A 27,795-nucleotide genomic window follows, 5' to 3' on the forward strand; every position below is an offset into this window, starting at 1 on the left:
TCCGCCCCTCGCGCGCCGTCCGCCGTCAGCCCGTCACCGGCTCACGCCGCCCATCTGCAGGGTGCAGGCCCCCTCCCGGCCTACCCCCAAGGCGCCGCAGCAAGGCGCCGAGGCCCCTTGTCCCCGTCCCGTCCGCCCCTCGCGCGCCGACCGCCGTCAGCCCGACCCCGACCTTCCTCGGTCCTCGCCCCGCCCCCGCCCCCGCCGGCGCTCGACGGCATGGTCCCGCCCTGCCCCCGCCCCCGCTGACGCCTCCGCCCGGCCCGTCTCCCGCGGCGCCTCCACCCACGACGGTCCGCCACCCCTACCCCGCAGGTGCCGTCGCCCCCCGCCACGCCACGGATGCCCCCATGGCCCGTCGACGCCCCCGCAGCCCGCCCCCACCACGCCGCCGACGCCCTCGCGGCCCGCCCTCACCGCGCCGCCGCCGCCCCGTAGCCCGCCCCCACCGCGCCGCCGACGCTTCACCCCCGGCCACGCCGCCGACGCCCCGCCCTTATCGGCCCTCTTGATATCGGGTAGTTCGGGGATTACCCGAACCCGAATTTTCGGGTACCCGAAATGTCGGGTTTTTGTTATTTCGGGCAAATTTCGGGTATCGATTTTCAAAACCCGAAATTTCAAATACCCGAAAAGCCCGACTCGAAATTTTCGGGCTACCCGAATGCCCAGCCATAGGAATGGACGCTCCCCGACGGCCTGATCTGGATAGGAATTTGGAGGAGGATAACCCTTGTTAAGAGGGCTAAACCTGGATTCAAAAATTTTTGAAAAGAAAATGTCTGCTCTCTATAATAATAATAATACTAATAGGGAAAAGAAGCATGGGCCTAAATTTTGGCCCAGATGGCCCAACAATGCCATCATTGCCCTTTCACCCTTTTTGTGTGTTGTGTGGGATTATTTTTCCCCACTTTGCAGACCTGTTTGGGGAATTCAGATTCGGAAGACAGATTCAATTCCCCCTAAAAAAAAAGATGACACATTCATATTCATGCACTTGCTACAAACTAGTATCTTTGTTTTTTCCTCAACCACAGAGACAGTGCACACGATGCTAATACTACGCGTGCACGCACACCATGACCATATTCATGCACTTGCTACAAACTAGTCTCTCGTATAGCACTTACACCGTAAATCATAGAGAGAAATCGTAGGCGTCGATGAGTGGAATTGTACATGACTTGGCACGCCACTACCTCTGCTATAGAAGTTGTTCGAAAAGTGTGGACTACAGAGCAAGGTTATTATCCTTCGCAATTGTCATCGACTTCTAGAGCCGTGTCATTTTCCAATCCCTTCAGGCCCTCCACCGCCTGGAGTGGTGCCTAGAACAAAATGGATCCCACAGTACAAAAACTGGTATTACACTTGCTATGTTGCAATGTTCAAGCATCGCTGCGGGGCTCGCTTGGTAAAAAAATAGAAAGAAAGATTGGGTTAACTCTCGGTAGACGTTCTCAGATGCAATATACTATGCCTTTATTTATATTCTCTTTGTTTCAAATTGTAGGTCTAGTGGAATGACAAGGTGCAAATCTAACACCATTATATATGGAGATAAAATTGCAAAAGCTGAATCTGCTAGAGGATTTATATTTCTTGACCTAGTTTGATCACACACTTCAAATATTAAAATTAAAAAATCAACGGGCCAAATGAAAACTGTGGAGGGCCCATTGGGCCAGCATCAGTTAGAATCGACACTAGTCGTGTACTCGTGTTGGCGGAATTCCTATCTTCCAGAAGAAATTATTTATCTTGTCTTCCACTGTTTGAGATTGTGCAAACTGAGGCCTCGTTTGTTTTTTTTTCAATTTAAGTTATGAGCTCCGTCACATCGCAAGTTTACACACCAATTAGGAGTACTAAATATAGACTTATTATAAAACTAATTTCATAAGTCGTGTCTTAATCACGAGATGAATCTATTAAGCCTAATTAATTCATAATTTGACCACTAATTGGTACAATAACCATCTAGTAATTTTGTATTAATTATACTTAATAGATTCGTCTAGTGCCCTAATTGTAAATTATGCAATTAGTTTTATATTAAATTAGCATTTGAACATTGAAATTGACATCTAAATATTTGACAGAACAACAACTTAAAAAATCAGTCTGAAGCGAACTGCAAGCGACCAATCACAATCAGGTTCCACCTGGCCGGAGGGCAACCTGGAGTGCGCATGAATGGATTTAGGGTGGAGGTGGACACATGTCGCTAGGGTTGGTAAAGGACTCAAAATTTTGAACTAGAAAATCTAAAAGACGGGGCCTAAAAAGGCTAGGATCTAATCATATACAATTTTGAGTTAAAAAATTTAAAGACCTTGATAAGCTGTGAAGATGTCACTAAGACCATGGCTCATTACCACCCCTACTTGTCGCATTGTGGGGTGGCTGCTGTGTATGGAGGATAGATTCCTTTTGGATTTGAAATTTTAATCTCATTTTTCTTTCAAATTGTAAATGCATTTCGAATTTATTTTTAAACCATGATGTTGCTGAGAATTTATGCAATAAAATAAGACAAAAAATGAATAAATTATAATTTATTCATTTATTTTCTAAAAATCAACATTCAAAATACACTCTTTAGACATTTGAATATACATCTCCAACATTTTGAATACACGGTTTCATCCTTTTCTTTTAAAATATTGAACTAGTTTGTCTGAAATATTGAACTAAGTTTGTATAAATGTTGAACCTAGTCTTTTAAAGTGCTGACTATATTGGATTAAAAATATTCTGAACATACAGATCGTGAAAACTCCAACAAAGATAATGAGTTGTTAGCGCAGCAAGAAAAAATAAAAAGAAAAGAGAATGAAAGCATATACCCGCCACCTGTGATGTGAGTGCATGTTTGTTGGCAGAGCTGGTTTGGGCCGTTGCGTAATTGCTTCATTGGGCCATGATACAGTGTTTTGACGGGCCGTGCTATGAAGATATATACGAACCCCACCTCGTGTTGGTGCGGCGGCGCCCGGAACAAAACCCTTCCCTTCCCTTCTCCCAGATCTCCTCCCACTCTCCCTCACACTCCAAACCCTAGCTTCGCCCAGCCCCCAACCATGGCGTCGATGATGGTAAGCGGCACCCCCATCGAACCCTAACCCTCAGTCCATTCGCGCCGCCGCTACCGATCAAGCTCCGGTTCCCTGATCCTGATGTCCATCTTCTCGTTCCCGTTTTTGTCCCGCAGCAACCGCAGATCATCCTGCTCAAGGAGGGCACGGACACGTCGCAGGGGCGCGCGCAGGTGGTGAGCAACATCAACGCGTGCACGGCGGTGGCGGACACCGTGCGGACCACGCTGGGGCCCCGGGGCATGGACAAGCTCATCCACGACGACAAGGGCGGCGTCACCATCTCCAACGACGGCGCCACCATCATGCGCCTCCTCGACATCGTGCACCCCGCGGCCAAGATCCTCGTCGACATCGCCAAGTCACAGGACTCCGAGGTACCCATCTAACTACAAATCATTGATCAGAGAGGAAACCCTCCTCTCTGTGATCTGCTAGATGCATTTCTTTGGGCTATGGGTTGCCACTGTTAGCAGGCGGCAGTTAGGAACTTTGAAGTATTGGTGTATGATGTCCTGCCATTTAATCTTAGTGAAGTAGGATCCATTTGCTAGTGTGTGATTGGTTCACAATTTTGGGGAATGGCTTATGAATTCATAATTTAGTCGTGGATAGGCTGCGAAGTTGACCTATATGTTGTAGAATTGCTATGTGGATAGTGGATGATCTGAATCCACTGTCCAAATTTCTGATTTCTGATGTGCTGTTTGAACTAGATATGTCCATTGTTTTCTTGGCCTTTGGCATGAACAAAGGGCATCTTAAAGATTTGTTCTATTGTTTATTTTGCTTATTCAATTTGGTCTGATTTTTCTTTGCCTGCACGAGCAAGAAGTTCATTGCTTCATTTTGAGCTATATGAATCTCTCTGCCGACAAGCTTACTGAATAGCTTACTAAGGGGATGATCCTGGCATTCCTCGAAGTTAAAGTAGGGCTTGCAGTTTTTACTGGGCAGGATCTTTTTCATATCAAAGTTTTATGTATCACAGCAGTTGACTTTTACATCCGCTCTGCTGGTTCTCGTGTAAAGTTATGCTATCTGATTGAGCAACCTGTTTCAGCTATATTATTTTGTGTCGGACTGATTCTCGTTAGACTATGGAATAGGACTGTAAACATAGGAAGTAGTACTTAAGGATGCCCATTGAACCTCTTTAGTTAATTCAAATTTGACTAGTTTCTTGGAATGAGCCCACCTTTATAAAAAACAGTATTATCAATTGAACTGAAGAGGGTTGGACCCTTTGGTTCATCAATCTGCTCTACTATGGAACTGTGACATCCTGACCTGAAATTTCTCATTAACTCAGGTTGGTGATGGGACAACTACTGTGGTGCTTCTAGCTGCAGAGTTCTTGAAGGAAGCAAAACCTTATGTTGAGGATGGAGTGCACCCCCACAGTCTAATCCGCAGCTATAGGACTGCGGGCAATATGGTCTGTAACTACCAGCTTTCTTTGAACAGTCTCCCTACTCGTTCTCTGCAACTTTCCAAAGCTGTTTATGATTTACATCAATTTCTGCCAGGCAATTCAAAGGGTTAAAGAACTGGCAGTTAGCATTGAAGGGAAAAGCCTGGAAGAGAAGAAATCATTGCTAGCCAAGTGTGCTGCCACAACATTGTCATCAAAACTTATAGGCGGTGAAAAGGAATTCTTTGCTTCTATGGTTGTGGATGCTGTCCTTGCCATTGGCAATGATGACAGGCTTAATCTTATCGGGATTAAAAAGGTAATTATTGCAATGTTCACTTTCATAACGTTATTCTGAGTTGAATAGTCTCGAGAAATTAGTTGTTGATGTATAATCATTTTGACTTTAGGACTGATATGTTAAGGATTGATTACCTGAGATCTTTCTTTCTAGAAGGATTGTGCCATTCTATCAGTTTTGAGCTGTAGAATGAGCATACATCGGATTCAGGAACAACAAGATAACCATTTAGTTGATGACTTTGTTCTGCGAGACTCTCAGGGGATCAGCCCTACAGCAAAGGCTTTATTACACAGACTGAAAGGGATTCTTTTAAGAAAAAAAAACCCGTGTGCTAGGATATATTTTATCGAATTTATGGATACACCCATCCCCAATTGCCGTTAGTTTTTGCTATCTTTGAGGCATATAGATTTACCATCCCCATAGATTTAGGGCCTATTTGGTTTGAAGCCAAACCATGCCACACTTCGACTCGCCTAAGGTTAGATGAGTTTGACCAACTTTCTGTTTGGTTGCAGCCAAAAACTGTCAGTGAGTAAGAAAAGTGTGGCAAGATTCTCCTAGGCTAGCTAATGCGTGGCTGACAATTTGAACTAACCTTAGTCAAATCTTGGAAGAAAATGTGGCAAACATTGTCAATCTTAGTATAACAACCAAACAGGCCCTAAATCTTAGTATTGCACACACGATGTGTAGTGTTTTTCACTAGACATTGAATCTTGATATTATGATGTACATTAGGTTCCTGGAGGTACCATGAGAGATTCATTCCTGGTGAATGGTGTTGCATTCAAGAAGACATTTTCATATGCTGGATTTGAGCAACAACCAAAGAAGTTCCTAAATCCAAAGATTCTTTTGTTGAACATTGAACTAGAATTAAAATCTGAGAAGGAAAATGCAGAGATCAGGTATCCTTACTGATTCACTCAAGCCCCACCAGAAATACATCTGAATCTTTGCACATGCTCCTGTGCGCTTTTTACTCTTTTGCTTATATTCCTCTATGCTTCTACCATGCCTGTAGATTATCAGATCCCCTACAATACCAATCAATTGTTGATGCTGAATGGAACATTATTTATGACAAACTGGATAAATGTGTAAAAAGCGGGGCAAAGATAGTTCTATCCCGGCTAGCTATTGGTGATCTTGCAACACAGGTATCCTAATGTTTCAATTGTAATCATCCTGCTTTTCTATCTTTTACTTCTGCAGCCTATCTTAGATAATTTGGTTTTATACAGTATTTTGCAGATCGAGACATTTTCTGTGCCGGTCGTGTTACAGAAGAGGATTTGCAACGTGTGGCTGCAGCAACCGGTGGAATGGTTCAAACTTCTGTAAATAATGTCATCGATGAGGTGAAAATGCAATTGCAGTTTGCTTGTGATCTGTTGATCGTTACCAGTGTGTTTATAGTAGTTGCTTGGTGCTGAATGCAAGCTGGTTTCTGTACTTTTTGAAAGGTACTTGGTTCTTGTGAGGTATTTGAAGAAAAACAAGTAGGTAATGAAAGATTCAACATATTTAGTGGCTGCCCTTCCGGGCAGACAGCAACCATTGTCCTCCGTGGTGGCGCAGACCAGGTCTTCTATCTATACACATCTCGTTACCTATTTTTAACAAACTGAAATGGATGTGCTTACATCATGTTTTTATGCTAGTTCATCGAGGAAGCTGAACGAAGTCTCCATGACGCCATCATGATTGTGAGGAGAGCTCTTAAGAACTCTACAGTTGTACCGGGTGGTGGTGCTATTGATGTATGCCTAGTTCTCAAATTGTCAAGATGATTGATTCAGCTTTTCCCTAAACTTAGGCTAATCTTTTATGTCCTTTGTAGATGGAAATAAGCAAATATCTCAGGCAGCATGCACGGACCATTGCTGGGAAGTCTCAGTTCTTTGTTAATTCGTTTGCTAAAGCCCTTGAGGTACATATTCCTGTTCCATACTTTTATTTCCTTACCTTATTCAGGGCTGTGCATATTTTATATACCAAACTAGCAGCTTTTCAACTAGAGCAAGAAATCGCCATTGCTAAATCCACAATGAACAGAACAGATACTTGTTTTTTCCTTTTGTTCTTGTAACTTCTAAGGATAATTTGAATGTGCTGCCGTTTATTTTAAGTTCTGATGAAATCAAGAATATATGCACCATGATGTTTCATGTCAGTGCAGTACTGGCACTACTTGTCTGTTATCTTCTAAATTATTGCATTTGTTGTTCTGTCAGGAAGGGCTATGTTGATTTATTGTTTGATTTTATTAACTTACATGTGTTGCTCTGACATTTTACAATGTGAAGTCAACTCATAGAAATCTTCTGCAGGTTATCCCACGACAACTTTGTGATAATGCTGGATTTGACGCAACTGATGTGCTTAATAAGCTCAGGCAGAAGCATGCATCTGGTTGGTTCCTTTAAGCTTTATTATTTTCAATTTAGTGTGTACATTTTCACAGTTCTGAAGCATCAGCTATTTATTTTTTTTACTGATGTCTGATGCATGGTTCGTTTGTATTAGGTGAAGGTGCTAATTATGGTGTAGACATAAACACTGGCGGAATTACTGATTCCTTTGCTAACTTTGTGTGGGAACCTGCTGTTGTAAAGGTAACTGTGCATTAGGTCAAATTCATTTGTGTTTGACAATCCATGTAGTTTAATCTCACATCTTGATGTCTGGAAACCTTTGTTCAGATCAATGCTATAAATGCCGCAACTGAAGCTTCGTGCCTTATTCTAAGCGTCGACGAAACTGTGAAAAACCCAAAGGTAAGGATGCTCCTTGCAAACAATTTCTTGATGTTTTGTTCAAGGTAATAAATTCTTCAATTTAATCTAATTGGCCCATTTCCTTTATGTAAACTGTGTGGTACTTAGTCGGAGAGTGCACAAGGTGAGGCTGCAGCTGGTGCAATGGCTGGTCGTGGTGGAGGGGCAATGCGAGGCCGTGGTGGGAGGGGCATGCGCAGGCGGTAAACCGAGTCACTCCAACCCTGTAGCTTCATGTTTTAATCACCTGTGGGTCAGATCTTGTGCCATTCTGCACGTGTAACGTGTGTTTTCAGACACTGCGTGTGTAATGTTTGTTTTAGAAGCAGTGGTAGCCCTTTTGTTTCAGAGCAGCAGAGATACGCCAAGCATTTATCAGGTATCTGCTGCCGTGTTGTGATATACTAGCAGGTCGGAGCCTTCGATCGTTTGTTTGCTCCGAATTTTTTGATGCAAGAATGTAGCCTCTTGTTATTCTTGTCATGCGCTAAAGCGTGAAACATCTGTTACTTTTGGAACGCTGGATGAGTTTGTGGGCACAAACTCATAGTGGAAACTGTGTTCCAGGATGAGCGTGCTAGACGCTAATGAGTTGAGCAGGCTGGGTCGTCAACTGGTGTTACGAAGCTAGAGAGGACGTGCACGACCTCACGCATGGTGGGTCGCGCCTGGCTGCTCTCGCGCACGCACGATATACCCACCCTGAAGAGGCGGGTGATCAGGCCTGCAGGCCAGGGCAGCGGTGGCGTCCGACGGCCTCGTCACGGCGCTACGGGCCCAGTGGACAAGGTCGATCTCGTCGCCGAGCGGGCGGCGCCCTGTGACGAGCTCCAGCAGCACCACGCCAAAGCTGTACACGTCCGTCTTCTCGTCACGGCACCGGAGCCGGACGCGCCGCGGTTGAGGAACTTGGCGAGGCCGGCTTGAACTCGTGGTGCAGGTAGCACAGCGCGCGCGCCACCTCGGTGGCGACGCGGCGCGACGCGGAACCTCGCGCCCCAGTCCAGCAGCTCGCCGCGCAGGGCCGCGCCCAGCGACCCCGCCGGCATGTACTCGTACAGGCCGTACAGCAGCAGGTTCCCCTCCGCGCCCGACGGAGCAGCCGCACGATGTTGCTGTGCCGGATGCCGCCGAGCGTGGCCACCTCCGCCCGGAAGCCGTGGTCGCGGCGGCCGGGGCCAGAGAGACGCTTGACGGCGACCTCCTCGCCGCCCCGTGTCGCGCAGCGGTACACGGTGCCGGCGCCGCCTCTGCCGACGACGTTCTCCTCCCTGAGGCACCCGAGCACGTCCTCCATTTCCAAGTCCAGGTTCTGGAACCGCGTCATCTTCCAAGCCGCCGGCCGCCGCTTCGCCGCCAGCTTAGCCGCCCAAGGTACGAGGCCATGGCCGCCACCACCACCACGGCATTGATGGCTAGGGGTGGTAAAAGGGCTCAACATTTTGAATTAGAAAATCTAAGAGCCGGGCTCTAAAGAGATCGGACTTTAATCTTATGCAATTTTGAGCTAAAAAATTTAAAGACCACCCCTGCTGCTGACGGCCGGCACAAGCCACAGCAGCATCGACCTCGCCTTGACGCGGCGCCCCCGCGAACGCTGCAGACGGTAGCAGGAGGCGGCAGTGACGCGCTCCACGCAGAGGCCAGGGTTGCCTTCAAAATCTGCCGCGTCTGAGATGGCGAACACCCCCTGAAGTTGCGACTGCGACACGCGGCCACTGAGGTTATTGTACGACACGTCAAGAACCCCAAGGCTGATCATCTTACTGATCTCCAGGGGAAGCTCACCGGAGATGCTGTTCCTCGACAGGTTCAGCATCGTCAGAAACTTCAGATTCGTGATCTCTGTCGGTATCTCACCGGTGAGCTGGTCGCGGCTGAGGTCCAGCACGGTCAGCGACTCGCAGTGGCTGAGCTCTCCCGGGACGCCGGCGGTGAGCGCGTTGGCGCTCAAGTTGAGCAAGGACAGCTTCTTGAGGTGGCCGATTTCCGGCGGCACAGGACCGGATAACCTGTTGGACGCCACTGACAGAAAGCGCAGCCCGGCACTGGGGATCACCTCCGGGAGCACGCCTGAGAGTAAGTTGCCGCTCAAGTCCAGCATGGTGTTCATGGGGAGATCAAGAAGGCCGGCCGGAATGGAGCCATTGATGAAGTGTTAGCAGCAGGGTAGCCGGGAGTAGAAGGGAGAATTGGAATTGGGGAAGAATAGCAGGAATTGGGGATCACGAGCAGAAGAGGAACGGCACGAGGACCGCTTGTTCTTGATTGTGACATCCCAGAGTTTTAAAATGCTAAATAAGAAAAATTAAATATGATTTCATGCATAATCAACCAAGAAAATTGGAATTGAATACATTTATGTGTGCATGCATGTGTATGTATGTGTGTTTATGTGTGTATGAAATTTTGCACATGAAATGACGAGTTCTTCAAATGACTGTTTTTTTTATAAAACAATAAAATTATCTTTCAATTGTAACAAACAGGTTTTAAAAATAAATTTTAAACTGTTGTTCAAATGAACTTTTGTCCAAAACTAAAGTTGTAGGGTTTTGAAAAGAAAACAACTTTTATGTTCAAATATTTTCAAGTTGCTATACAAAAAATGAAGAAAAATTCGAGTTTGAACTCGAATTTGGCTTTTATGTAAAGAATTTAAATTTAACTTTCAAGTAAAACCTCAAATGAAGTTTTGCCTAAAACAAAAGTTGAAGATCTCAAAATTTTGAACAACTTTCGTATTCAAAAGTTTTTCATTTGAGGCCATGAAAATGGAGAAAAAATGAGTTTACAAAATGAAAGTTTGAACTTTGAATTATTTACAAAACTGCCATCACCTCCATCTTCTTCTCTGCTCACGCCGTTCGTCGCCGTCTGGCCGCCCACGCGCCGTGCCCAGGCCAAAACCACCTCCTCCGCCCCGGTATCGCTCCAAACCGCTCCCTCCTGGCGTCGCGTGCAGCTGCCACGCGCCCCGCAGCCTCTCCGTGCGACACGCAGCCGAACACCGTCGCCGCTCTCGACGTTCGTGTCCACGCGTCGCCGTGCCACTGCTCTCGCCGCTGCTCAAGCTGTCCTCATCGGTTCACGATGCCAAACCCGAGTTCGCCTCTTCCTCTTCTCGCGCTAGAGCCAGAGCTCGAGCTCCCTGCGCCAGAGGCGCCGCCCGTCGTCGCCATGGCCGCCGAGCTCGGCTCGTCGTGGCATCGCCCCCTCTGATCCCTATTTCCCCAAATTGAACCCCCAGCAGCCTTCCTCGCCTCCCCACGAGCCTCGCAGACCCAGCCTTTGGCCCTTCCCCTCGCCGGACCACCGCCGGCGCGGCCAACCTCGCCGCCGGTCACCATTGCTCTCGTGGAGACCCCCTTCTCGGCACTCTCCCTTCCAAATAGATAACCCCAGCATGACCCCCACCTCCTACCGAAGCTACCAAGCCCGGCCGCCCCACCCCACTCGCCGCCGGCGAGCCACCCCCGTAGCGCAGAGCAGCCGCCGCCGCCCCCTTACGCGGCGAGCCCGCCTCCAGTCGTCCCGCGCTCAACCGAAGCCACCCCGAGGTAGCTCCCGACCCCCTCTAGCTCCTCCACCCCCTAGCCCTCGCCGCCGGCGAGCCTAGCACTACTAGAATCTAAATAATACCCGAGCGTTTTAATACAGTCGGCCATTAACATGTACAGTCGGGAAAGCAAATAGCCAAGAGTATACCGTCGGCCATTTCCCCTCGGCCATCCTTGGTCGGGCATTCGACCAATAGCTGACGGGATGTCGGCCATCCTTGGTCGGGCATTCGACCAATAGCTGACGGGATGTCGGCCACTGAGTTCCCAACGGGAAAAACCCAACGGTACATTGTTGGCCATTTTATGACCAGGCTAATAGGTATACGAACAATCATTTCATTTCCTGATGGTTTCAATACTCTCGCCATTTGGTCCAAAATTTTAAAATAAAAATATTCTGAACCTTTTAATTTCATATATTACTTATTTTATTTGTTTTGAAGTTTGAGACATTCTGTTGTGGCATTCAATTGTCATGCTCCTGCGTATATTCTGGACATAGGGGAATAGAATACTAAAATGATATAACACTGCTGGAATAAACTTTTCTGCTGCATTTGATAAGGTGTAACTTTCATACAATCAAACGTATCTCTTGTGTTGACAGCCAAATTTGGCATCTGCTGAGGTCGACCGGTCTGACCGGTCGAGCCGACCGGTCAGGTCTGTACAGTCCGAGTAGAATTAGATTTTTTGTAAAGAGTCCTCATGTAATCCTACTCGTGAAGGGGTACGTCTTCCCCGGCCTATAAATATAAAGGCTAAGGCCGATTGAGGTTATTCCCAATCGAATCAATACAAAAAATCGCATTACTTTTATCTCTTAAACCCTAGCCTTTTCCAACCCTAGATTGCTTTCTTCCTTCGTCCCGGCGGCGTTTGAAGACGTTCTGAGTGGCCTGCCGACCTCAGAGCAATCCTACAATCACGAGCTCCGACGGGGTCCCTCCCGAGCTCGCGGTTCTAGGTTTCCAGCGAGCCTCTGCCTGCACCGGTTAGACCGGTCGGCGAAACCGGTCAGACCGGTCCGCCCAGGGTTTCGCAGGTGTTGATCGTTTTGACGATCGTTCGCGTGTTCTAACGCATTCGAGTGTGTTGGCGCGATTTTGTGTCAACATACTTTTTGGCGACTCCGCTGGGAATAGATTAATCTGGTTTTAAAACCGATATGATCTACTCCCTGAAGAAGATGGGCTCTTCAGAAATCAACAAGGAAAACATCATCACGGCTACCATGGAGGAGCTCACCGAGGAGGAACGCAAGGCTTACCTTCTTGTGGAGGAGCACGTCAAGGCACAATTCTTGAAGGGCTTCAAGAAGGATCGTGGTGGCCTCGTCAAAAGAGTGGAGGAGTTCGTGCTGCCGTCTCTCAAGCTTAACCAGGATAAGATTGAAGAGATCCCCAATGTAAGCCTTTCTCCATCTGATATGTTTGATAGGATGTCATCTTTAATGGATCAGAAGATTATTGCTGCACAAGCTGCCACAGGTGACATGTTAGTTAAATTGAGTACTGATGTTGATGCGCTTAAAGGTAAACAACCTATGTCATATCCTAACTCATCAGATCCGAGTTCGGCCACCCCTGAGTTCACATCTGAACCACTTTATGGTATACCGCCGAACTCGTTTTCAGGGCAAACCCCGCCACCATCGACCGTGCACACAGCACCGGTCGGACCGGTCCCGCAGACCGGTCAGACCGGTACGACCGGTCAGACCGGTTACCAGACCGGTCAGACCGGTTACTCAGTGCCGTCGCCGACGCCTCTCGAGACAATTCCAGGTTCGGCTGCCCCTAGCCGAACTAATGAATTGTCACTTTATACACTGCCCCGCATTGCTGCTGTAGCGGGAGTATCGCAGGGATCTGGACCTAATCAAGGACCGATCCCAACTTTGTTACAGACGATGGCACATGGAAATCCTAATGCACATCGGTTTTCTGAGTTCTATACCAGCCAGCACTATCAAGCCGATCTTCTTAAGTTCAAAGAGGATCTGGCAAACACGATTAAGAATAAGCTTGGGGTGGATATGGGTACTACACGTTTATATCAAAAACCTTACCCCGTTGAGTTTGATTTCACTCCTTTTCCTGCTGGTTAGCGTATTTCTGAGTTTACTAAATTTAATGGTGATGATTCTCGTACAACTTGGGAACACGTTAGTCAATATGTATTGCAGTTAGGGGAAGCTGGTTTTAATGATGCTTTACGTGTGCGTTTATTTTCTTTATCTTTGACTGGAACAACTTTCTCTTGGTTTTCTTCACTTGCTCCTAACTCTATTCGCAATTGGGCTCAATTGGAGCGTAAATTTCACGATCACTTCTTTAGTGGGGAAACCGAAGCGAAATTGTTGGATTTAACATCGATTAGGCAAGGACGTGATGAATCTTCTTCGGATTATTTCAAAAGATTTAAAGAGATTAAAAATTGGTGTTTTAGTTTGACAATTTCCGAAAAAGATTTGGCGGATTTGGCATTTAATGGTTTACGTTCTTATTTGAAAGAGAAACTTGAGGGCTTTGAATATCATACCGTGAATTTCTTGCAAGTCAAAGTCATGGGTTTAGAATTTAAACTTAAAAATGCCAAAGATACTTTCAAGCCTCATCGGTCCAACACACACATTCTTGATCATGATTCGGATGGTTCGGACGATGATAGTAAGGAAGTATATGCCGCCGAATTTGTTTGGCCATCAAAGGCCAAACCCGGTTCGGTTCCGTCTCTCAAGCCGATTCAAAAGAATCGGCAGGATGAGCCGAAGTTTACTTTTGATGTTTCTAAGTGTGATCGGATTTTTGATGAATTGCTTAAGAATGGTAACATCCGATTATTGCATGCTATTCCATCTCCCGACGGGCTTAAACGACATGCATATTGTAAGTGGCATAACTCTACATCTCATGCTACTAACGATTGTAATGTTTTTCGTCGACAGGTACAATCGGCCATTAATGAAGGACGATTGGTACTTTCTGAGATGCAGATTGACAAAGCTCCTTTCCCTGTTCATACGCTGGAATTGAACAATCCAAAGGTGCTCATTCGGCCGGAACAAGCCGAAGGAGCTAAGGGAAAGCATGTTGTCATCGGTGATCCAAGACCGATGAACACAAGTGACAAAATCCTTGCCCGAGAAGTTATCAAAGAGAAAACTGATGATGGTAAGAGTACTCTGAAGATCATTGTCAGAAATCCCAGACTCGGGGGGCAAGGGAGTTCTCCATCAGAAAATCGGTCTGCAGATCAGGCACGACCGGTCAGACCGGTCAGACCGGTTCTTCCAACCGGTCAGACCGCCCTGGTGACCGTCCCCGGACCTTCAAGCCGAAACGTCCGGAAGTGGGTACTTGGAAGACCAACGAAGTGAAGGTGCAGGGAAGAACTGCTAATCAAAAGCCCACCTTCAACCAGTTGTTGAACAAGTATACAAAGGCCGTTCAAAACGATCGGCCGTTAAAAAAGAGACCGCGTTCACCGCCGCGTCAAGATCGTCCGGCGTCCCCAAGAAGGGAATCCAGCAGGCGCAGAGGTGATGTTGTCACGTTATATCCTCCTCAGAAGATGTATGCTACCATGCCATGGATGCCACCGGCCTCAAATGCAACAAATCCGGCATGGGAACATGGGGGGATATGGATGCAGTGTTTCCCGATGCCTTATCCTCCACATTATGAAGGGGAAAGCTCCAGGATGCCAGTGCATGACCGATTGGGACCACGCCAATCCGGTCTAGGGCAGCAGGTTACACCGGTCAGACCGGTACACACTGACCGGTCAGACCGGTCTCATCAGAAGCCGAGTCAAGCTCCTGTTCCAAGGTTTGAATATCGCGTCAAGGAAAAGAGGGGGGAGCAGAAGACCGTGGTTGATTCAGAAAAGTCCAAAGCGGATGTTATTCAAATCGGTGAAATCGAAGTGCCCATAAGAGATACGGGCAAGAAACCGATGGATGTAGATGCATCGGTTGACGTTCCTTCGCAAAAGCCGGTCATGGCCAATGATCATGAGGCTGGTAGCAGCAAAAGCACAGCGGATAAGTACCATCAGCCTAGATGGTGTCCTTCAGGATTAACTCATACTCAAAAAAGGAAATTGCAGCGCCTCCGCAGCAAAGAAAAGAAGGAACATGAGAAGGAGAAGATGAGGGATGAGGAATTCAACAGATACAGACCTATGTTCCCTCAAAACAGGGTGTGGAAAGCTAAGGCAGCTGACCAGCCAGACAGACCGGTCGGATCGCCACAGCCTACCGGTCAGACCGGTCATGAGGACCGGTCAGACCGCTCTGACCAACCGGTCAGACCGGTTGAGCCCAGTGCAGAGGTAACGGCCGAATCGGTGCTGCCCGTTTTGGTTCCTTCTGTTGATGAGGCCCCAAAAGTTCCTCCGACAGCTGAAGACGAGGAATTGGTAGACTACGAAGTGTCTCCAAAGCGCACCAATATGGAGATCAATGTAGTGCACTTATCTTCGGATTACTTCGTAGTTCCGGAGGAGGATTTGGCTCATCTTCAGTTCGGGCCCCGTGAAGCTGTGTTCCAGAAGCCAAGCGAAGAGGACAATCATTTGAAGGCTCTTTATATGAGGGGACACATCAACGGGAAACCGGTGACTCGCATGCTAATAGATGGTGGGGCCATTGTAAATCTTATGCCCTACTCGCTGTACAAGAAGCTCGGTGGCCAAGACGAAGACCTGATCAAGACGAACATGACCGTCAGTGGTGTTGGAGGGAGCGAGCCCCTTAGCGCCAAAGGAGTTGCTTCCATGGAGCTCACCATTGGAAGTAAGACGCTTGCTACAGCTTTCTTCGTCACAGAAGTGCAAGGTAATTACAATTTGATTCTTGGGAGGGATTGGATTCATGCAAATCAGTGTGTTCCTTCTACCTTGCATCAGTTTCTTGTTCAGTGGATCGGCGATGAGGTTGAGATTGTCCATGGGGACACTTCATCCTTTGTTGCTTTAGCCGATTCGGATTCCATTAGTGCACACGACAACGTCAAGTGTTTATCGGGCGTGGATCTGTCCGATTATGATTTGATTAGTTGCACTAAGGATGGTTTTGTTTCTGCTGTGCTAAAGCCGATGAATAATCGGCTAAATCATTTAATGTAAATCAGATGAGTTCAACAGAAATTCCAGAGGAGACCGGTCAGACCGCCAGTGCCGACCGGTCAGACCGGTCCTGTCTCGTTCAGCGCACAGGGCCTACCGGTCAGACCGGGCACCCCGACCGGTCAGACCGGTCCAACGCAGAATGGCTGCAGCAGAGGCTATATCAATATCGGGCGCGCACGAACGATATGTGTGAAGCCATTGAAGATTCTGGTGATCTAGATAAGTTGGGCCAAGGGTTTGCATCGGCTGATCCTTTAGAGAAGGTAGATATTGGTGATGGAACAATTCCTAGGCCGACTTTTGTAAACAAAAATTTATCGGCTGAATATAAAGCCGATTTGGTTAATTTATTAAAGGAATATGTTGATTGTTTTGCTTGGGAGTATCATGAAATGCCTGGTTTGAGTCGTGATCTTGTTAAGCATCGTTTGCCAATTAAAGCCGGTTTTAGACCTTATAAACAGCCGGTTAGGCGTTTCAATCCCATTATTTATGACCGAATTAAAACTGAAATTAATCGTTTACTTGATGCTGGATTTATTCGGTCTTGTCGTTATGCTGATTGGATCTCTAATATTGTGCCTGTTGAGAAAAAGGATTCGGGGAAAATTAGAGTGTGCATTGATTTAGAGATCTTAATAAAGCTACTCCCAAAGATAAATATCCTATGCCTATAGCCGATATGTTGATTAATGAGGCTTCCGGACATCGTGTCATTAGTTTTCTTGATGGTAATGCCGGTTATAATCAAATATTTATGGCCGAAGAAGATATATCTAAAACGGCCTTTAGATGTCCAGGATTTGTCGGTTTGTTTGAGTGGGTGGTTATGACTTTCGGTTTGAAAAATGCGGGTGCTACTTATCAAAGAGCTATGAATTTAATCTTTCATGATTTGATTGGTGTCATCTTGGAAGTGTACATTGATGATATTGTTATTAAATCGGCCGGTTTAGATCATCATTTAGCCGATTTGAGACTTGCTCTTGAGAGGATGCGCCGGTATGGTTTGAAAATGAATCCACTCAAATGTTCTTTTGGTGTATCGGCTGGAAAGTTTCTTGGCTTCATTATTCATGAGAAGGGAATAGAGATTGATCCTAAGAGAGTTGAAGCCATGAAGAAGGTTGAAGCCCCTACATGCAAGAAAGATTTACAGAAGTTCTTGGGCAAGGTGAATTTCTTGAGAAGATTTATATCTAACTTGTCCGGGAAGATTGATGCTTTTACTCCTATTCTTCGGTTAAAAGATGAAACCGAATTTACTTGGGGGGCAAAACAGCAAGAAGCATTCGAGAAGATCAAGATTTATTTGTCTTCACCACCTGTACTCAAAGCACCTAAGAGAGGAGTACCTTTCAGACTTTATGTGGCTGCTGAAGACAAGGTTATTGGTGCTGTTTTGACTCAAGAGACCGAAGGGAAGGAATATATTATTGCATATTTAAGCCGATGACTTATTGATGCGGAGACGAGGTATACATTTATTGAGAAGTTATGTTTGTCTCTTTATTATGCTTGTACCAAATTGAGACATTATCTATTATCTAGTACTTGCATAGTAGTGTGTCAAACCGATGTGATCAAACATATGTTACAAAAACCGATTTTGAGTGGTAGAATCGGTAAGTGGGCTTATGCTTTAGTTGAGTATGATTTGGCTTGTGAACCTTTAAAATCTATGAGGCCAAATTGTAGCGGATTTTATTGTTGAGCATCGGATTAATGACAAGCATGATTTAAAAGTCGGCTATATTACTTGCACACCATGGAAGTTGTACTTTGATGGATCGGTTTGTGATGATGGTCAAGGGATTGGTGATGTTCTTATTTCTCCGAATGGTGCTGTTTTTGAATTTTCAAACCGATTGGAAGAAGAATGCACAAATAACCAAGTTGAATATGAGGCTCTTCTATTTGGTTTGGAATTCTTGCAATCCATGGGCGTGAAGCATGTTGAAGCCTTTGGAGATTCTCTTCTGGTGGTGCAGCAATTATCTAAGATATGCCAGTGTTATAATGGTTCTCTAAATGCATATCTTCATAAATGCCTTGATATTATTTCCTCCTTCGATGAATTTATTATTAAACATATACCGAGGGAAGAAAATGGAAAGGCAAATGCTCTGGCTCAGCAAGCATCTGGTTATAATGTTACGAAAAAATATTTCAACATTCGCAAGCCGATGCAAACGAAAGCCGAGTTTCTGGTTCTGGACACACCGGTCCGACTGGTCGGCGATACCGGTCTGACCGCCCAGACCGGTCTGACCGGTCCAGAGACCGGTCTAACCGATGATGCAGCTGTTAATTCTGATTCGGCTAAAAAAGTTGATTCAATTGTTTCGGCCGAAGCTCAGGATTGGAGGGTCCCTCTTATATCATATTTGAGAGATCCTGGTCGTGGTGCAGAGAGAAATATTCGGCGTTTGACTTTCAAGTATATTTTAATTGACGACAAACTTTATCGTCGAACTGCCGAAGATTTGCTCCTCAAATGTTTAGACTCGGATCAGGCCCGGATTGCTATGGGTGAGGTTCATGAAGGTATTTGTGGTACTCATCAATCGGCTCCTAAGATGAAGTGGTTACTTAGAAGAGCCGGTTTTTATTGGCCCACCATGCTATCCGATTGTTTCAAGTACTATAAAGGATGTGAAGAATGTCAGCGGTTTGGTGATTTGCAATTGGTGCCTGCTGCGCTGATGCATCCTATTATTAAGCCACGGCCGTTCTGAGGTTGGGGGTTGGGTTTCATTGGACAAATTAATCCTCCATCTTCAAAGGGGCATCGCTTCGTGCTGGTTGCTACGGATTATTTCACTAAATGGACCGAAGCGGTTCCTTTGAAGAATATGACGCATAAAGAGGTAATTGAGTTTATTACTGAGCATATTATTCATAGATTCGGCATTCCACAAACTTTAACAACGGATCAAGGTACTTTATTTATATCAAAAGAGGTGCGTGCCTTTGCCGAATCTTACAAGATTAAATTGCTCAATTCATCTCCATATTATGCTCAGGCCAATGGGCAAGCCGAGTCTAGTAATAAGATTTTGATCAAACTTGTCAAGAAGAAGATAGAAGAAAATCCTAGGAGATGGCATGAAGTGTTATCCGAAGCGTTATGGGCTCATCGTATATCTAGACATGGTGCTACTAAGGTTACTCCTTTTGAGCTTATGTATGGTCAAGAGGCCGTTTTACCTGTTGAGGTAAATCTGGACGCATATAGATTAGCAAAACAGAATGACCTCTCCGCTGTTGATTATCATGATATGATGATGGATAATATTGATGAGATAACCGATAAGCGTTTGAAGGCTTTGAAGGAAATTGAGAAGGACAAGCTTCGGGTGGCTAGGGCCTACAATAAGAAGGTAAAACTTAAGTCTTTTCAGGTTGGAGATTTAGTTTGGAAGACAATTTTGCCTCTTGGGATGAAAAGCAACAAGTTTGGCAAATGGTCGCCAAGTTGGGAGGGTCCCTACAAGATTATCAAGGTTATCTCCGGTAATTCATATATGATGGAGACGTTGCAAGGTGAGCGTCTACCTAGAGCTATCAACGGGAGATACTTGAAGAAATTTTATCCTAGCATATGGCAAAGTGCATGAAGACAAAGACGGCCGGTATTGTATATCGCCCTTAGTTTTGTTTTTTAGAGTTGTATGTCCTGTGTAAAACATATACATCAAGATAGTTCTTGTTTTTTGGCTTGTGAAACTCACCAAAAAGCAGGGGGGGCATATGTTGACAGCCAAATTTGACATCTGCTGAGGTCGACTGGTCTGACCGGTCGGGCCGACCAGTCAGACCGGTCAGGTCTGTACAGTCCGAGTAGAATTAGATTTTTTGTAAAGAGTCCTCATGTAATCCTACTCGTGAATGGGTACGTCTTCCCCGGCCTATAAATATAAAGGCTAAGGCCGATTGAGGTTATTCCCAATCGAATCAATACAAAAAATCGCATTACTTTTATCTCTTAAACCCTAGCCTTTTCCAACCCTAGATTGCTTTCTTCCTTCGTCCCGGCGGCGTTTGAAGACGTTCTGAGTGCCCTGCCGACCTCAGAGCAATCCTACAATCACGAGCTCCGACGGGGTCCCTCCCGAGCTCGTTGTTCTAGGTTTCCAGCGAGCCTCTGCCTGCACCGGTTAGACCGGTCGGCGAAACCGGTCAGACCGGTCCGCCCAGGGTTTCGCAGGTGTTGATCGTTTTGACGATGTTCGCGTGTTCTAGCGCATTCGAGTGTGTTGGCGCGATTTTGTGTCTAACATCTTGTTAAGTGAAAGAAATAGTACACAAGTAGGTAAGTACATTTGCCAGATAGTAGTATACAAAATCTACAGAGATAAACACAAATCTATAATTTAAGCTGCTCCTTCTATGAATTGTAGAATCCTTTGTGCTTTTATCCCGTCTCCATTTGGAACAGATTAATCTGGATTCGGAGGGAAGTAACAATATCAGATTAGACCTCAAACTGATCTGCAGAGAATGAAGTAATTGGAATAAGAGATTCGGGAGAAGAGGTAGAAAAAATATTGTATTAGATTATAATAATATGCATACGAAAGCTGCTCTCACCATTCAAGATACGCGTACCCATGTCCCATCTATATAACATGACGCAAGCACCTAGATCTCAATTCTCAAATGCCCTTGTCTCCCATATGTATCTATGCATGACGCTCCTCTCGAACGAGACATCCGGCCAACCGACTGCATCTGCAGACTAGTAATTAATGAGGAAAGTGATGCAGATCAGACTTCCGATTCCTGATGCAGTGAGGCTAGAATTGGATACCTGCAGTTGCAGTGAAAGCAGTGGACGTCGTCCTCCTTGCAATGATGGCGCCGGCTCCCGCTACAACGATACTGCTCGGTCGATTTTCAATATGCACGAGCGGCGGCGGCGGCCAGATCTGTAATCGTAGCTTGGTTGTTTGTCTTGCGCGGTGGCTTTCAGATCTGTAATGTGTTAATAACTAAGAGAGGGTCAGTGGTAACCACCACATTTTATCCTCGACGTGGGCATTGGGCTTATCCTGGAGTCTGCTACCTAGTTACCAACGGGGATACAGGAGGAAGAACCGTCGGCCAATTCTAACCATTGCCGACCGTATTATTATAACCGTTGGTTATCATGGAAACAGTTGGCCATTTTATCAAATTTCCAAGGGTACTTTGTTGCACAGTCGGCCAATACCAAACCATCGGCAAATAATAGGGTTCCCGAGGGGTGCTCGGCAAATTCACAGAACTCTCGCCTAAAGTTAGGATCCTAGTAGTGTAGTCGCCGGAAACCGGCCGGCGCCACCCCCTGTCGCCCTCCTCTGTTTCCAGTCCGGCCATGGACCTGGATGCAAGGAAGTAAAAGATTCCACGGGCTAGTTTGCAAATTATACATGAGCTCATGCTGTGAAATTTGAAAATACATAACAATTGATAGAAAAATCATAAAAATGCAAATCCAACTGTTCTGTAATCCTTTGACAAACTCTACAACTTTCATTACATGCACATACTCAGATTTTGCTTAGTTTTTAATCTAGGATAAAGATTAGAAATAATAGCTCATAATTATTCTAGGAGTTGTATACATGACCTGCATATGATTTTTGGACAGCAGCTGTGTACCTGAAAGTTGAACCCTGTGCAAAATTTGTAGGCTCAGAAGATAAGTGTAGCTATGGATTTTTATTAGATCTTGTTCTAGGCTAGGAATAAATACTGTAATTTGCTCTTGATGCTTTACTTGGTATTTTCAAATAAAACTCTTCCAGTATGCTTTAGATGCTAAATGAACAATAGGGTAAAAGTTTAGGAGCCATCACAACTCTCGCTTTGGCTTTGATTTAAATCCATGGTTAATAGTGCTATCTCCTGATAAATAGTTCTGGTACTTGGAAAATTACGAAACTTTTACCGGTTGCTATATTTGAGTAGATAAACCTGCAGGAAAAATTTGAAGGTCAACTACCTAGTATAAGCAGAGATAATTTTTAGCTCATGTTATTCCTATGTCTAGATTTTTATTTTTGCACTAGTCATTATACTACATATTTGTAGATGAAAGTTGCACGGAATCATATCCTAGTTGTGTAGATGCTCCACAAAAAGTTTAGGGTTTATTACTTAACAGAATCTTAGTAGAATGGTCTGCATAAATTAATCTTGATCTATGCCACTATAACTTGATTTATTTTTGATGCCCTGTGTAGTGCTCCTTTAAATTTGAAAAGTGTACAATAGGCTCATCATCGGGTCATCAACACTCAGTTAAAATTTCATTACCAGTGCTTGTATGATTCGACCTGTACAATTTAATCTTGTGATGTGGTTTTACATGACTTAGCAAGATTTTGAAACTCACTCCTAGTTCCTTTATGAACTAAATTGTGTTAAATTATTACTCTATAAATGACTGCCCAGGAAATGTTAATTAAGAAGTTTCACATCCAAACTCACTTTAGGTGGACTCCAACTTTATCGTGAAGGAAAAATAATAACACCTAAATCGCTAAGCAACTTGGAACTTTGCATTCATACATATGCATTGTCGCATTCCAGTTAGGTACGATAGATGAACCACGTGAAGGATGTGACGTTGGAGCCGAGCCAGAAGATAGTGAAAGATGGACACATCTAGAAGATGGATGGATGGATCCCGATGTGCACGACCGAAGGAAGATGCTCGCCGAGCAATGATCGTCTAACTAACACTAAACTAGTGTTAATCCCAGGCAAGCCACAGAGCATGTCCTATCTATTTTAAATTTATGCAACTTATTTTCCGATCTACTTGCGCATTTAAGTTTAAAGGAGTTGCTTGGAACCTTAGCTGCATGATTCCTAGGTACCTATGCTTGAACACTAGTATATGTAGGTCGCTAGATGGCTAGGCTAATGGTTCGGTAGAAGTCGAGTGATTTCCCGTCACTCGCGAGAATTATAGGAGTTGAATGTTTACTACATACTGCATCTATAAGGTTCACGGGCGGGGTTATGGTGCTTGTGATACCCCGTCTGTTTAGTGAAAATGGATAAGGCCGCAGTATGTGGTAGTGGTGGTTAAGCTTTTGAACGTACTAACCACATGCCGAGAAATATGGTAATCGGTAAACTTAAGTACTGGATTGCACCGAGGCCGGAACATACCTCCCCACCGTCTTTCAACGTTGTTCTCATGCGGCCACATGCGGGTGCAAGGAGGCTCACGACCCGGCGTCGTACCGTGGCGTGGATTCTTGTAGTCGAGCGTGGTGGGCCTGTTCCGTGAAGCGGGAATTGAAGGGAAAAGTCGCGTGGGCGAAGCGAGACGTCGATCCCCATGCGTGTGTGTTAGGTCTGCTTGGCCAGGTTAACAACTTCGATTCGAATCGTCCGCTTCTCATGGTTTGGGACTGCTTAACCCTTTTGCCACATAGAGTAAGAAGTGAAAGATGATGATGATGATGATGATGATGAATATGGTTGGTTGGATGATGAAATATAATTGTTTCCACCATGTATGCTATTGGATAGATGCTCACCTAAAATGGCTAATTGAACTAGAACCTGAAAGCTAAAACCTGCAATTAAGGATCTACTCTTACAGCTTTTCGGCAAACCAAACCCCTCAAGCCAAAAGCCTTGCATGTCTAGATAAAGGGCTAAGTATACCCTTAGTCGGGTAAGCCTTACTGAGTATTAGTATACTCAGTCTTGCTTGTGGCTTTGTTTTTCAGGTGGTACATATGAGATTATGGTGGATGACATCATGTACGGGCTTCATCATGACGTCTGGTTCCGTCGCTAGACTATCATTCGTTTTTCGTCAAACTTGAACTCTGTTATACTTTTATGAATTCAAACTCGGTTTGTAATAATAATTCAGTTTTATACTCTATACAGTAAAATTTGCGGAATGTTGTATTCTCTGAACTGCTTTGTCGATCTTGTTTCAAGTGGTTTAATCGGGATTTTACCCGACAGCACTGCCGGATTACTCCGTTTTAAGTGTGTGTTAACCCTGGTTGCCGTTTCGGAGATAGTTAGCGCACTTAAGCAGGATTAATTTAGGCGGGACTGCCACAGCTGGTATCAGAGCTGCAAAGCATACTTCATGGAGGGCAACATACCTTAAAAATCTGGTTTCTTAAAAACTTGACCACAAAAATCGCATTTGCAAATGCGTTGGTTCGTTAAGGATTGTGCATAGTTCGTAAAGCCCTAGGGGAATTATGGGAGTATTGTTTGGTGGCTATTTACTTATGGTTTATTTATATCTGACTTCCAGCATTTTACATTTCTGTCAAATCTTACTTTTGTGCACAATCAACCCTTAATTTCTGTAACGACGCACCTACGCTAAGGTAAGAAGGTAAGGATCCTCAGCCAGCCGAGGGAGTCTGACCTTCCCGTCGGTGATGCGAGCCGAACGCTGCCCTCAAGCAGTGGCTTACTTGAGGTGCTGCCAATATACCAACTATCGGTTGACTATATTGGGAGTAAAGTATACTCAGTCAGCTGAGGGAGTCTGAGCTTCCCGTCGGTGATGCGAACCGAACGCTGTGCTCAAGCAGTGGCCTACTTGAGCTGCTGCCAATATACCGACCATCAGTCGATTATATTGGGAGTAAAGGAACTCGTGAATACGCTATCTCGGTGGCGTATGTTAACATTGGCCATACGGAGGAAAATTGTATGGTTGCCGTTTCTATAGTGACCGGTAATGTATGTGGACGCTTTCATGAGTGCTGGCATGAAAAGTTCAATGGAAATTGACAATATATATATATATGTATTGTCAATTTTCTGCAGGTACGCTAACCACGATTGCAAAAGTTAAGAACGAATAGAATTCGGCTAGTTATATATAGGAAGAGACGTAAATTGTGCCGTGCCACCGGCTCTAACCTCGTAAGTCCAAAGCTATTTGGCAGTTGTTTTGTTTTGTGAGGACGTATAGAACGTGCATGCATCATGGCATATCATGGTTTGGTTGATCGCCTTGCTTGTTATGTTGTTTTACTAAAATGTCTTGCTTTTACCTGAATGTCCTCCTAGGTTTTCTATTGTAGTAGTGTGACCGACGTAATCTATTAGTCTGATCTTGAGTTGAGAAGGTCTTTTGTAAGTTAGTGGCTTTGGGTCTTGCGTGAACCTTACCGTTGATCTTAACCTGTCAATCAATCTAACCCTTGATCCATGCCTTGAATCTATTCCAACAAAATCCTTGTTGCTTTTCCTTTCATGACTAAGCCTTGGTTTTTGTCAATAAAGTCCTTCGATTCATCATTCAATGATCGGTCTATCTTTTCTTGATGTTGTAATCTATATTGCTGGCTACCTTGATTCCAACATTTAAAAATTTGTATTTTCATTCTTGTTCAGTTAATTTTGGATAAATTAAAAAGATTCATGATAATAATAACTTTTGGAAATACAGTCCTTGATATAACAATTATGCATCACATCATTTCATGTCATTGGTCAATGCATGGTGTTGCATCGTCATCGGGAATCCGTAGATTGCTTAACGGGAATGTGTCCGAGTATAACATCGTGGGTTGTCTTCAGTTCCCTCTAACCTATCTTGCGGTTGCTGGCATGGGTTGCTGCTCTTGATTTCTCTTGTGGTGGTGTTTAGTCATGTGACCTTGATGCCGCGACGGAACCTAGACTCTTGTGTGCGCTGTAACCACATGATTGAGCTACTAGGAGCGCGCTGGTGTCTATGTATGTGTGACGTAACTCACTGCAATCCCCTTCTATGTAACCCTTAAGTGTCCTAACTTTTTGTCCTTTCTCAAAAGTATAGAGCTAACAAGGTGTTAGTCATGAGAGAATGGTCATGAGGTGTGAATCATGTGCATCAACTCATGTGTGTACGCATCATACTTTATGCCTCTCCTACATGCATACGTCAAAGAACATTGTCATCATTGCATCATGATGTCTGCATCATTGGTCCAGCATCATGGCATTTGCATCATGTCATATTCACCATTTCATTCGCATGGAAAATTCCATCATTGTATTGCACTAGCATTGCAATCATACATCTCAAGAGTGCATCACTATCATGGTTATCGAGCATATGTATCTCGTATCATACCATTTAATTGAAACAATAGTTTGAGCAAGAATGTCCTTGACCAAAAACTCACTTTGATATCTTTTCTATCTAGATTCACCACCAGATTGAGAAATTGTTTCTTCCAGGACTTAGATCCTCTCTTCTATGCAAAATCCTGCTATATGTTAGTACTAGAATAGTCCACCGGTCCTTTACAGCCGTCTTTGATGGTGATTGTGTTCACATATATTATCCACAGACTCTTGCTGCAAAAACTGAAGCCCTGGAGCTTTTTAGTGTGGAAAAACAATTGATTAGTTCACACAGTGGCACGATTAATCTCTACCACTCATATACCATACCTTGTATTTGGATCACCTCTTTGCTATCCATTTTTTCATAATGCTCGTCCATACATTATTTCTCTATACTACCCGGGAGATTATGGTTAGAGATATGTTCGGTAGTGGTGTTATTAGTAACGACCGGCAATGCTACAACGAAAACGAGGGCCTTATATGGGTCTACTCTTACTGCTTTTCGGCAAACCAAACCCCTCAAGCCAAAAGCCTTACATGTCTAGATAAAGGGCTAAGTATACCCTTAGTCGGGTAAGCCTTGATGAGTATTAGTATACTCAGCCTTACTTGTGGCTTTGTTTTTCAGGTGGTACATCTGAGATAATGGTGGATGACGTCATGTACGGGCTTCATCATGACGTCTGGTTTCGTCGCTAGACTATCGTTCATTTTTCGTCAAACTTGAACTCTGTTATACTTTTATGAATTTAAACTCGGTTTGTAATAATAATTCAGTTTTATACTCTGTACAGCAACTCGTTTCCTATCTTGTCTTGGGCTTTGTAACACCCTAAAAACTCACTAAATTAAATCGTGCGCTAAAACCGTTTTTCGTCGTTGAGCTCGACCCCACCTTAAACCCCGAACCCTAATTCCCAGGGTTTCTCCTGAACAACCCGACACCCGAATTCAATTCACGTCCCATCTTTTTTTTCCATCCAGCGCGACGCGCCGCGTCCGGCCGCCGCAAATCTCGCCCCTCTTTTTCCCTCTCTCCTTTTTTCCTCCCTCCCCTCCTGGCCGCGTGCCCCATCTCCCGTGGCCCGCTCGCGCGTGACGACGCCACGCGTGGCCGACCGCGGCCGCGGTCGCCGCTGGCGCGCACCGCCCCCCTCCTTCTCCTTTCCCTCTTTCCCTTTTCCCCATTTTCTTTTTCTTCATTTCTTTTTCCTATTTTTTCCTTTTTCCTTCACCCTTTTCCTTTTTCCCTTTTTCTTTCTTTTCCTTTCTTCCTTCTCCTCTCTTCCTTTCTTCCCCATCACGCGCCTGAGCCGCTCCCCACCCCGGCCGTGCACCCCGTTCGCGCACACCGCCCGGCTCGGCCCCGACCTCACCACGCTGCAGA

General features: G+C 45.1%; 1 protein-coding gene across 1 annotated transcript; it reads left to right on the forward strand.

The window, feature by feature from the left end:
- Positions 1-2,948: 2,948 nt before the first annotated feature.
- On the forward strand, positions 2,949-8,081 carry LOC120656567 (T-complex protein 1 subunit eta-like). The gene is made up of 14 exons (XM_039934733.1): positions 2,949-3,101; positions 3,218-3,478; positions 4,414-4,539; positions 4,631-4,834; positions 5,561-5,730; positions 5,847-5,982; positions 6,067-6,183; positions 6,289-6,408; positions 6,487-6,585; positions 6,666-6,755; positions 7,156-7,237; positions 7,352-7,440; positions 7,528-7,602; positions 7,711-8,081. Exons 1-14 carry the CDS (start codon positions 2,955-2,957, stop codon positions 7,807-7,809), a joined length of 1,815 nt encoding a protein of 604 aa, XP_039790667.1. The 5' UTR covers positions 2,949-2,954; the 3' UTR covers positions 7,810-8,081.
- The last annotated feature ends 19,714 nt before the right edge of the window (positions 8,082-27,795 follow it).

This window comes from Panicum virgatum, chromosome 1K, assembly GCF_016808335.1.
Source record: "Panicum virgatum strain AP13 chromosome 1K, P.virgatum_v5, whole genome shotgun sequence".
NCBI classification, from domain to species: Eukaryota; Viridiplantae; Streptophyta; class Magnoliopsida; order Poales; family Poaceae; genus Panicum; species Panicum virgatum.

What these genes read in the sequence shown, in the direction of transcription:
- LOC120656567 (XM_039934733.1), top strand. Translation starts at nt 2,955, where the DNA reads ATGAAGATATATACGAACCCCACCTCGTGTTGGTGCGGCGGCGCCCGG. An exon ending in TTGGTGATCTTGCAACACAG is followed by an intron (nt 5,983 to 6,066) that starts GTATCCTAATGT and finishes GGTTTTATACAG; the next exon opens with TATTTTGCAGATCGAGACAT. An exon ending in CGTTTGCTAAAGCCCTTGAG is followed by an intron (nt 6,756 to 7,155) that starts GTACATATTCCT and finishes AATCTTCTGCAG; the next exon opens with GTTATCCCACGACAACTTTG.